Below are 12,412 nucleotides of genomic sequence, written 5' to 3'. Positions count from 1 at the left end.
CTTTTCCTGCTCTTTTCAAAATGTTTCAAATTTTTAAAAGACTATTTGCTGTATTGAAGAAATGCTAAAATAGCTGATTATTAATTTTCTATAATTATAATATGTTCCATGTCCCAAATGCCATGTTCCAGGATTGGGGTTTGGGCTGCTAAGGTACACCTTTAACTGCCACCCACATTGCACCAGCCCCCTTTGAGCTCTCCTGCAGGTGGTGTAATTTGTAATCTTGTAATTTGGTCCAGATGCCTCGTGGGACACATTCCTAAGGCAGTCTTCTGAGCAGGTCCCAATGTGTAGAGGACCCAGGAAAGACCCAGGACACGCTGGAAAGACCATATCTTTGTTCTGAGCGTGACCCATTTGGTGGAGGACCAAAAAAAAGACCCAGGACACCCTGGAGGGACTACGTCTCTTGGCTGGCCTAGGAACATTTTGAGTCCCCCTCAGAGGGGCTGAGGAAGTTACCATGACAGGGAAATCTGTACATCTTTGCTTAGACTGATGCCACCGTGACTTAATCCCAATTGAGCGGAAAAAAATGGATGGATGATGCAGTACCACCATGATAACATATTGAAATTGGGACAGTGGGTAAATGCATTTTCCCTGAACATTCATGCAAGTGTTTTGCCTCTTAAACCAACATTACTGAAAGCAAAAAAATCACTCAATGGATTGTAATTGATACTATCAAATCAAATCAAACTGTTCTTCTTTTTATCTAGTGGCCTTTATTCTGTTAAATTAAATTTGGGGTTTATTGAGGTTAATTCTAAAAACACTTGAGAGACAACAACACAGATTGATTAAAAAATCACAGGTTTTGGTATACCTTAACTTACCATCTACAAGACTTCTCATAGGTTGTCTGATTTAGGTTTAATTGAAGGGAAAAAATTTAGTTCATGTATAGAGTTGTAAATATTAATCATTGTTTTTTTAAAGGTTAAAAAACATTAAACCCTACATAAAACTTTGAGATAAATTTAGCTTTTACTTTGAAAATCTAGATTGACAGATTTTTTAACCAATCAAAATTAGATAAAAATCCTTTTTGACCATTCGTAAGAGAGAGAGGGCGGGACCTAACGGCGCTCCGCAAAACCTGTCATCGCATGAGAAAGCAAAGCACAACGAAAACTGAGGTTTACAGCTGTGACAACTTAAAGAATGAATGGAACGGGTTGCGGCAACTTTGACAACCAAGAACATGTCCTCAAACTAGGGGAGACCTTTGAGAAACACCCTAAAAGTGCCTACCATACAGTGCGATGTAAGTTGGCTTGTAGAAGCGGGCGGTCAAGTTTGGCTTATTTTAAGATGCTAACAGTAGCATGCTAGCTAGCTCGTTGGCTAAACTGTCGATAACGGCGCATTAACGTGTCGCATGAAAAAAAACTTAAGCTGTGTCAGTAATGTTACGAACTTTCTGCATGATTTGGTAGTTTTTTTTATTCATTTTTTGTCATTTGAGGACGCATTAGATTACTCAAACTGTCAAAATGTTTGTGAAACCACCGGTGCTTCACTGTGTCAACTGAAGCCATCTAGTGGTCATGTCGGCGAACTGCAGCACAAACACCTGTAGGTCTCTAGATCAGGGGGGTATTCCAGAAAGCAGGTTATGCTAGCTCCCACGATAAGTTTGAGGCTAAGAAAGTTGATAACCTCAGCTTTCGGTTCCAGAAATGGAGGTATGTTTCAGGGTAGGTCAAGTTGCCATAGCAACTCATGCTCTGAACATAACCTGGTCCGGAGCAGGTTTAGTTGAAGCTTAGTTTGTTTACAGAGAGGTGAAGCAGCATGGCGTGTCCATTTGAAGATGATTTAGTGGATGAAGAAGCTCAGATAATACTTTTTCCACCATGAGAGGGTGATAAGACCACATATGGATGTTGGAAAGATAAACTTTTTTACTTTGATCTAACTTAATTATTTGCTTCAGTTAAGATAAATCTTTTTTTTGTTAGGTCACCGTAAAAATAACACGTAGTTTTCAGACAATTATTTTCCTTTTGTTCAAATTAATTCAATTAAGTAGGTGTAACTTTGATGCTGCTGTTAGATCGGCACCGCAAGGGATTCTGGGATATCATTCCCTTTGCCTGTCTGGACGGATTTGGGTTTAAGTGTGGGTTTTTGACCAAATGTGTTTAGTTATTTAGCTGTTTTACTGTGTTTCACCGTGTTTTGCCGAGCTATTTTGTCCTACTGTGCTTACGTCTTTGCACCATGAGTGAGAGTAAAGGAGAGGATGATGAGTTTATATAGCACCCCACCACTCGTAATTGTTATGACAGTGACGGAAAATCCTTTAATGAATTTTTGCACTCCGTGCATATTTTCTGTTCTTTTTATTGTTATAAAAATGAGCATATCTGCCGGCTCAAACTTGGACATATGAGAGTTCAAGAAATATAAGTAATTAAGATTGAAAAAAGATTAATGGAGTAATGTGATATTTAGTTAGATATATACGTTAATTTGAGTTGTATAAACAATTATTGAGTTTGAATAAATTTAACTAAATCATTTAAATTATTTTTCAGACGTGTTACTTTTTTGATGGACTTATAATTTTTATCCGCCGTCATTTAAATCTCAGACTCCGTCTCACTTCCGTCTCAAGTGTCGCGCTTTCTTTTTTTTTTTCTCTACGCGTTTCCATGGTGACTCCAGAAATCGGCGATCTATTGAGAATGTCTTTATGTACCGTGCGTTAACCCAGGGTTACCAAGTCGAGCGTAATTACGCTAACTCATATCCGGTCTTTTGGAACTGACATACCCAGAGTAAGCAAGTTCAGGCGGATTTCAGCCAGAGTTCAGGCTTAAAGTCAGGCTAGTTTAAACATGCTTCCTGGAATACCCCCCAGGGGTCTGCAACCTGGAGCCATTTAAATCATGTTAACAATTTGATTTGTACTTTTGGTTAATTTGTTTTAGTTAATTAGGTTTTGTCATTTATGCTTGGATTTTGAATACATCTGACTGATAACTGAACAAAAGGATGTAAAAAAGAAAAAGATATGAAAGAAGGATAGAAAACTTTATTTTTAACTTTAGTTTTTTCTTTCTTTCTTTTATTTAAGTACGTTTGCTGCAACAGGAGAATCTTCTTTGACACAGGGTGGATTTTATTTAAAAATAAAAGTTTAAGTTGTTATTTGTAAGAAGATATACCTTTATATATATATAGATATATCTTTCTTTCTTTAAATTGTCCATAGATGACTTCAAACCAGCCTCTATTGACACAACCTGTGAAGGAGAGCTAGAAGTTGGAAAAGGAGAGCAAGTTACTATTACCTTGCCCAATTTAGAGGTAAGTTTCATTCACAGGGTTTTTTTTCTGTTTCATTTTATATTGGTTAAAAGAAAAAGAAACAAAGACTCTCAAATGTAATATGGATTTAATTTTTAAAGGGAAAAGCTGAGTTTATAACCAAAACCCATTACCGGTATCCATAATTTCCTTTATGTTTTTGTTTTGATCGTAAAGATTAATTTAATCTTTTTCTATCTTTTTGGGTAAACTGGACTGTAATTAAAGGCCTCTAAAACATACTGCATCCATACATCTATAGCTGAGGTATAGAGTGGGCATTCCAGGTAAAATGTTACTTTAAATATTCCTAAAAAAGCCAAGGAAAGATTGGAAAATCTCCAAAAGACGTCAGATTATACATGAGAAATTCTTGTAATATGTCCAAAAAAAGGCTTTATTTCTTCTGCCAAACAATGGCAGTAGAAATTAAATATATCATGTTGACATCTGCTATTATAAATATTTAACATGTGACAGTCGTCCACTTTATTCTTTGTTGTGGTTCTTGCACATATGCACTTTCAGAATAAGTTTGTTGTGTTAGATAGCCACCCGTAGATGGCGTAAACATTACTGCAATGTCTGGTTCAGCTGTTGAAATTGAAAAATGGTTTTAAAGATGATTGCTTAAAAGTAATCCTTAGATCGTATGTATACATTTAATGCCCTTTGACTGTACACTTAAAAGAAAAATAGTACTGAAAAAAAAACAAGGATAGATGTACTAGACCCCCTCTAGTACATCTATCCTTGTTTTTTTTTCAGTACTATTATTGTCAGCGATTGTGACACAGTCACCAAATTCTCAGTATTTGTTTGTGAATAACCTGGATGTAGCCGTAGTCTAAAAAATCTTGGATTCTAGGCATCATCTACTTGACGGTGAAGATGCACGGCATCTGGAGGTGGCTGTATTGGTGCTTTTTTTTTTTTTAAGGGCCTAACAGTAGCCACCATACTTTAAACCACTGTCTGGTCCATGTCGGTCTATCCAAAACACATCTTTGTAACAAAAATTGGCACTTTTTTAGCTTCAAGGTCTTCAATTTGGGCTGAGTGGTAACTTGATTGGAGTCATTCTGGTCTAAAACAAATCTACTGCCATATTCCTTAATGGTTGTTTGCTGCATTAGGCTCATTTTGATGTCAAATAACAGCATAAAGGGCCAAACGTCGTAAATAATAAGCTTCATATAAAACGATCGCTATTTGCTATCATCTAGAATGAAGGTACCGTCACACCGCTCAGCCCTACATACATCCACTTTCAGTAGCTGCTTTGTCCCGGGCAGGGTTTTGTGTGTTGCTGGAGCCTATCCCAACTTTTTTAATGACAAAGCCAGGGTACGTCCTGGATAGGTCACCAGTCTAAACACACTCTTCTTGCCGAAATTTCTCTTTTTAGGGGTCAAGTGCTCCAGTAACAGTCTTCAAGGGATCCAAGAGGCCATACATGAAGGAGTGCATCCTCATTGTGAACCACGATACAGGAGAGTATAGACTGGAGAAACTCAACAGCAACATAGCTGTGAAGAAGACCAGGTGAAAAACAAACTAAGTTACGTTTTTAATGAAGTCATGTCTTTTTTTTTACATCCTCGTACACCAAATTTCCCAAAGCCCTGTTGAAAATAAAGTTTTTCAACATTTGTTAAGTTGGTTGTTGGTTGCTGGTATGTGTTGCCCTCAGCGGTGCTGTGTAAATATACTAGAGATTGCCCGTTTGACCCGGACGCGTCGGCGCTTGTTTCACCTTTCACTTGCGTTTGAACAGTTGCTATTCTCTATAAAAACAAATAAATCCCAAGCAACGTTTCCCAACCAGTTCTGTTGTTTCCCCTGTATCGGAGTCAACGTCAGTTCATGGCACTTTGCCATGGCTCCTGGTAAAAAACGTTCTGTGGCTTGGGATCATTTCAACTTAGTTTCTCCTAATAAGGCAATACACTATTAACAAGGGGTTTAACGGTACACGTAGTTGTACCGAACCGTTTCAGTACGGCAATTTTGGTTCGGTTCACTTTTGTACCGTTTTGGAGGGGGGGTTGTTTTTGTTTTTTACCCCCCCCTCCCCAAATGTTTTCACTTTGCGCTGAGGCGGAACTAATGTTAACCGCGAGTTTCCGCCAAGACGCCATGTTGTGGAATGAGTGTGCCGGTGTGTCTGCGCTCGCGTGGTCAGGAAGGAGGGGATCAGCGTAAGAGAGTGTGTGAGCTCGCGTTCAGGGTGTGTTGCTCAGTTCTGCGGAACAGTAATAAAAAAGGTTTCCTCCAAAAGAACGAAGACTGGTTCATTTATTGACCCGCCCTGGAGGCTCTGAGGGTCCGAACGGGGAAGTGAACCCTGAAGGACGATCCGCCATCATCCCCGGAGAGGACCTCCCCTGCATTTTCCGACCACGGTCAGAAACCTTATCGCAGGAAAGGTTCAACGGCGATTAGGTGACTGAGGTGACAGTTAGCATGTCAACATATGGCTAATGCAGGCGCGAGGCCAGAGCTTGAGGACCCCCCCATCTCCTTACGCTCTCCTGAGTGGGAACACTTGGCTTTGTTGTCAGCATCCATGAAGGGAAAAGACAGTTGGATATGTCGAATGCTGTGTGTCAACATTGTTACACAAAGATAGCGTATGCCACAGTAACACATCTAATCCGTTAACAAACTTAAAACGGCATCACCGAACTGTAACAATCAGGTCTACAAGAAGAAAAAATGTGCAAGTTAAAATGTATCCAAAGTTTGTGGTTTCCTGAGTTGTATTATTTTATATAGCAGATCACCTACATAGGTCGATTTTATTTATTGTTATATAAAACCAATAAATGCATTTTGTAAGTAATTTTTTTCTGCCTTTTTTTACCGAAAAAATACCATAAATGTACCGAAATGAGCCCCATGAAATTCTGAACCTGATGTTTGTTTTGCAGAGTCAAGAAAGCACTTCTCACAGAAATCCTCACACATTGTGTTGTTTTATGTTTTGTTTTTTTAAATTATAATTTCCACATTGAAGCGTTACAAGGAGCTTAGTTGAAGCAGATGATATACGTTCAATCCGCCACTAGATGCCGCTGTTCAGTGTGGTTTCAAAGCCCTGAATGGTTGTTTCATTTTTCCAGCACAATTACATGAGCCCTGTGAAAGCTTCGTGGAGCTTCTACTCTCATCCCTAAAATAAACTGAACTGGATTGATGAAGTTTCCATGTTGACTTGTTTAGACATTTGCAGCTTAAAAATATAAAGTGTGGGTTGTAAACTTGTCAACAACAACTCAATCCTTCCTTCTCCGTCTCATGTGCATGGATCTCCAGGGCTGAGGGCAGCAGCAAAATTCACTCTCGCCTGGAGCAGCAGACCAGTCGCCTTAGCCAACAGGTGAAGAGCACCACCACCACCAGCAGCAGTAGTAAGACCTCTACCAGCTCGAAGAGCTCTCCTGTCAAAGAAAAGACCTCTCCGGCGTCTCCCATGGATGACATTGAGAGAGGTAACAAGTTGTCAAATATGTTTTCCAGACATTTTTTCTGCTTGGACTAAGTTGTTCTGATGATTAAAATCACCATTTTTTGTCTGCTAAGTATATAATAACATCTGCATGGATTTCTGTCCTTGCTACTCACTGTGCAGAATTAATGGCAGAGGCGCGGGTCATGGACCAGCTGAGCAGCGGCGGCAGCTCCTCGGACTCCAACAGCTCGTCATCCTCCAGCAGCGAGGAAAGCTCCAGCAGCAGCGACTCGGAGGGCGAACAGGCTCGTGCACCGCCCTCAGCACCTCCTAACCAGAGCATGCCCATCATCACCACCAGCTCCAACAAACCCAGCCACCATCAGGAAAGCGGAGGGGGAATTATGAACACTCTAAGTAAGTACCCCAGTCGTTTAATGCTATCACAACCCATTACATGCCGAGGAATCATTAAGACAACCTTCATTTGTGAAGTCGTGGTCTCTGCTGTTTCTTGCGAAACATTCTAAATTCTAACGCTACCAATGCTCAAATGGCGGAGATGTGAGGAGGAAAGCAGCAAGGTGGATACAATATTGTCCGTTGGAACTTCCATGAAGGCAGACTTTTCTGCAAGGTTTGACAAACTGTTAATGGCAGTCGAAGACATAAAAAGGGAACTGAGTGATTGCGCTGAACGAGTGACGCAAACGGAGGTGCACATTTCCAAAACGGAAGATGACATCAGCGTTTTGCAGGCCAAGGTGAGCGCACTGGAAACAAAAGAAAAAGCTCTGGAGGACAAAGTCACGGATTCGGGGATTTGGGCACACACACAGATAACTGGAATCACAATAGGACCCGCTGAACACAACATTTCTTTGTTTGCAGACGACGTTATTTTATTTTTAAATATCCTAACTTCATCAATCCCAGCATTCCTGGAAGTGATTCAACTATTTGGAAATATTTCAGGAAATAAAGTGAATAATGCAAAATCCTCTATTTTGATGTTAAATTCCATGGAAAGGCAAAATCCCACTTCCAAAACATCTCACTTTACGGTAGTAGTACTTTTTGAATAATTAAGAGCTGTAATTGTACCAAAGCTGGATAAAGTTATCAAACACACAACTTGTATATTTGGTACAGAAGCCTTTGTTAACAATTCCAGAGGTCAAACGGTTCCTGTAATTCTTCACTAGGTTTGTACACACTGTAGCAGGAAGTTTGGCCCACTCCTCCATACAGATCTCCTCTAGATCTGTCAGGGTTCGGGGCTGTCGCTGAGCAACACGGAGTTTCAGCTCCCTCCAAAGATTCTCTAATGGATTTAGGTCTGGAGACTGGCTAGGCCACTCTAGAACCTTGATATGCTTCTTACGAAGCCACTCCTTGGTTTTCTTGGCCGTAAGCTTCGAGTCATTGTCATGCTGAAAGACCCAGCCACGACCCATCTTCAACGCTCTGACTGAAGTAAGAAGGTTTTTGCCCAATATCTCACAATACAGAGCCCCGTTCATCCTCTCCTTAATACAGTGCAGTCGTCCTGTCCCCTGTGTAGAAAAACACCCCCAGAGCATGATGCTTCCACCCCCGTGCTTCACTGTAGGTATGGTGTTCTTGGGATGATGCTCCTCCTCCTTCTTCCTCCTCCAAACACGCCGAATGGAGTTAAGACCAAAAAGTTCTATTTTGGTCTCATCTGACCACAAAACTTTCTCCCATGACTCCTCTGGATCATCAAGATGGTCATTGGCAGACTTCAGACGGGCCTTGACATGGACTGACTTCAGCAGGGGAACCTTCCGTGCGATACATGATTTTAAACCATGACGTTTTAATGTATTACTTAGAGTAGCCTTGGAAACGGTGGTCCCAGCTCTCTTCAGGTCATTGACCAGCTCCTCCCGTGTAGTCCTGGGCTGATTCTTCACCTTCCTTAGCATCATCGATACCCCACGAGGTGAGATCTTGCGAGGGGCCCCAGTCCAAATGACATTGACAGTCATTATTAGCCACTTCCATTTTCTGACAATCGCTCCAACAGTTGTTCTTTTCTCACCAAGCTGCTTGGCAATTGCCCCGTAGGTCTACAATTTTGTCTTTTGTGTCTTTTGACAGCTCTTTGGTTTTGCCCATGTTGGTAGTTAGACTTCTGACTGATTGTGGGGGGGGGGGCACAGGTGCCTTTATGCAAGCTAACCACCTCAAACAGGTACCACTAATTTAGAATCACTAGCAGAGTGGAGTTGGACTATTTAAAAGCAGAGCAGCAGGTCTTTGCTGGTCAGAAATGTATCTGATAATCAAGTCATCAAATACTTATTTGTCACAGTAATATCCAAATAAATTGTTTAAAAAAATCGTACAATGTGATTTCTGAATGTTTCTTCAGATTCTGTCTTTCACTGTGGAAATGCACCAATGATCAAAATTTTAGACCCTTCCATGTTTTCTAAGTGGGAGAACTTGCTAAATCACAGGGTGATCAAATACTTATTGACCACTGTGTGTGTGTGTGTGTGTGTGTGTGTGTGTGTGTGTGTGTGTGTGTGTGTGTGTGTGTGTGTGTGTGTGTGTGTGTGTGTGTGTGTGTGTGTGTGTGTGTGTGTGTGTGTGTGTGTGTGTGTGTGTGTGTGTGTGTGTGTGTGTGTGTGTGTGTGTGTGTGTGTGTGTGTGTGTGTGTGTGTGTGTGTGTGTGTGTGTGTGTGTGTGTGTGTGTGTGTGTGTGTGTGTGTGCGTGCGCGTGCGTGTATATATATATATATATATTTTATTATTATTATTATTTTAATAGAGATATGACTCATAATCATAGCTCTAAAGAAATTGAAGCTATTAGCATCAAATTTCTGTACTGACTAATCATGACATGTGCAGGTCTTATACATCTTTCCCTGCGCCTCAAGACTTCCTACTACATTAAATTTGCCATCTATATGTTCAGTATTATGGTGGACACAAAGCCATTTTGAGATTTTTGTTTCTGCTTCCAGAGAGTGACCTCCAGCTGAGTGAATCGGGCAGTGAAAGTGATGACTGAAGGGTGTAAAGATGTCCAACAACATGAGAAGAAATCCCTGAAGATTTAAGGAGCCAGTAGCAAATCTGTGTTTCTCCTCCTTCGTCGCAGGAGAGCCTCACAGTCAGATAAGATCATAATGTGTTACATCTCACGTCTGCTTTGTTATTGTATAGATCCTTTTTGAGCAGCCTTTATCGAGAGACATTTGTAGTTGGATAAATAATTGACAAAGAAAATGTAAAAGGTGGAATGACATATCCACAGTCTGGTGCCTGAGTCTCCTCTGATGCTTCTGCATTCTCACTTCACAATAATAAGAGCCGTTTCTGTGCCTTATGGAAGTTGTGTGTTCTCAGTTTGTGCAACATGTTCTGGATTTGTTTTTGAAGCCTCCATGATAATTCCTTTTAGTTTAGTTGACTGTGGATCAAAAAGAAACTATCATTTTCACTTAATAGAACATGTATCCAAAGGCTCCATGAAGGAAAATTCTTATGCTCTTAACACCCAAGATTTTCAGTCACTGGAGTTTACAAAACTAAAATCTGTCAGAAAAGCAGCTGAAAGACAACAACTGCCTACTTGAGTTTGTAGTCAGAAAATATTCATCTGTAGCTTTATTTTGAATTATCCCAGCCCTTTGCACTATAGCTTAGCACGCTTCATTTATTTAAAATGCTGATAATCTCCACATCTTTAGTGAAATACGTGATGTTTGACAGAATAGTGCATTACTTATATGCTTTGTTACTTCAGCCTGCAATACTTGAATCTAAATAATTATCTCTCGAAACTTGACCAAACGTAGCTTAGGAAGAGCAAGTTACGAGCAGATCGCTGCAACTCTGGTGATGGATCACCTAGGGAGCATGTTCCTTTTCTTGTTCCGTCAGCCAGTTTGATGGCATAAGAAGGCCACGTTCCTGCCCACCTGCCAAGTGGCTTAAAAATAAAGCTGCTGGTTTAACATTTATTTTTCTACGCCTACTGTGGATTTTCACCTAGGAGGAACATTGACAACCATTTTGTGAGAGATGTGTGAATGAATTAAAGATTTTACTTGTCTTTGTGGTTTTTATTTTCCGCATTCTGGTAACTTTTTCGGTATTGCATGTAAAAAAACTATAACACAGAATGAGTGTTATCAGCTTTCTCCTACAAGGAATAAATAGAATACAGTAAACTAGAGTTGAGTATTGCACGCAAATCTGTCAGTGACATCAGTATCAATGATAAGACGGACGCCATATTGAAAAGGGTAGGAGTCGAGTGAACGCTGGCACACTTCTGGCTGCCGCTGCTCCCCTTGAGCGAATTTTCAGCATTTCTAAGTCTTTTGGACTCTGTTTTTTGCTTCCAGATTGTGGATTTTTGCTAATTCCACTTTTCGTCCAACTACCTGTGGACTGTCACCGGTATATGTTCACATCTGGTTTAGATCAATATTCGGCCGTTTTGTGTGAACTAGCCTGCCTGCTGGTTTCTCACCATGACGGTTAAAATGTGGATTAACTCTGAGTGGATTCTACTTGCCTGGACCATCCTGTCCCTGGTCAAGCATCCACTGACGGCTCTCCTTCAGTACTCTGCCCTCGACGTCACTAAACCCCGCCTGACTCACTTTGATGCACCTCTGCCAAGGCTACTCCAGCACCCGGAAATCTTCTATCAGCCCCGTCGGAGATACATTCACCGTGGCTCACGGCGTATCCTCCAGGATGGTACCTCCAAACCCATCAGATCTTTCTGGTCTTCCAGCCAATGTCCGCCGAGGAACTCGCTGACCCTGGCGCGCTGGATCACTTGGCCCGGGGCCTAACGACACCGCTGCTGCTAACCTCTCCAGCCCGACGGCCAACTTCGGTCTCCTAAACATCCACTCACGAACAAGGGGCATCTTTTCCAAGATCTCTTCGTCGACCGAAAGTTGGACTTCATGTGTCCAACAGAGACTTGGCAGCAGCCAAACGACGTCACGTCTCTGAACGACGCAACACCTCCGGGGTTCGTTTACATCGCTCACCCCCGCGTCATACTAACAAAGCCTGGTTCAGACCCCTCCAACCTCAACAATTTCCTCCCAATATCAAATGTCCCATTAATATCACAAATTCTTGAAAAAACTGTAGCTGCTCAACTCCTAGCTCATCTTTCCAGCAACAATTTATACTAACGGCTCCAATCTGGTTTCCGTCCCCTCCACAGCATGGAAACAGCCCTCCTCGATCACAGACGACCTCCTTGCGGCAGATGCTGGTTCCGTTTCCATCCTCCTGCTAGATCTGAGTGCGGCGTTTGACACCATCTCCCACCCCATCCTTCTGGACTGACTTTCAAACATTCGCTTCACCAACCTTCCCCTCAGTTGGTTCCATTCCTATCTCTCAGATCGCACTCAGTTCATCCGGTTAAAATCATTCACCTCTCCCTTGACTCCAATCACCACATGTGTGCCCCAGGGCTCTGTCCTGGGGCCTCTTTTTATCAACTACCTCCTCCCCCTCGGTCACATTTTTCGGAAACACAATATGCATTTTCACTGCTATCCGGACAAAACCCAGCTCTACATCTCCTCCAAACCTGGCTGTACTTTTCCACCTTCTTCC

At 41.5% G+C, this 12,412-nt stretch overlaps 1 protein-coding gene across 1 annotated transcript; it reads left to right on the top strand.

Annotated features, from left to right (window-relative positions):
* Positions 1 to 1,079: 1,079 nt before the first annotated feature.
* LOC101154988 (ELL-associated factor 2) lies at positions 1,080 to 10,871 on the top strand. The gene is made up of 6 exons (XM_004081431.4): positions 1,080 to 1,273; positions 3,230 to 3,324; positions 4,733 to 4,869; positions 6,643 to 6,818; positions 6,959 to 7,195; positions 9,778 to 10,871. Exons 1-6 carry the CDS (start codon positions 1,171 to 1,173, stop codon positions 9,822 to 9,824), a joined length of 795 nt encoding a protein of 264 aa, XP_004081479.1. The 5' UTR covers positions 1,080 to 1,170; the 3' UTR covers positions 9,825 to 10,871.
* The last annotated feature ends 1,541 nt before the right edge of the window (positions 10,872 to 12,412 follow it).

Source organism: Oryzias latipes, chromosome 21 (assembly GCF_002234675.1).
Source record: "Oryzias latipes chromosome 21, ASM223467v1".
Taxonomy (NCBI): domain Eukaryota; kingdom Metazoa; phylum Chordata; class Actinopteri; order Beloniformes; family Adrianichthyidae; genus Oryzias; species Oryzias latipes.
Note: the sequence above shows the minus strand (reverse complement) of the source record. Positions and strands in the feature narration are given on the sequence as shown.

Bases quoted from the DNA above. Each gene is read 5' to 3' on its own strand.
- LOC101154988 (XM_004081431.4), top strand. From the start codon at position 1,171: ATGAATGGAACGGGTTGCGGCAACTTTGACAACCAAGAACATGTCCTC. The intron at 3,325-4,732 runs GTAAGTTTCATT...TTCTCTTTTTAG, and splicing joins TTACCTTGCCCAATTTAGAG to GGGTCAAGTGCTCCAGTAAC. The intron at 7,196-9,777 runs GTAAGTACCCCA...TTCTGCTTCCAG, and splicing joins GGGAATTATGAACACTCTAA to AGAGTGACCTCCAGCTGAGT.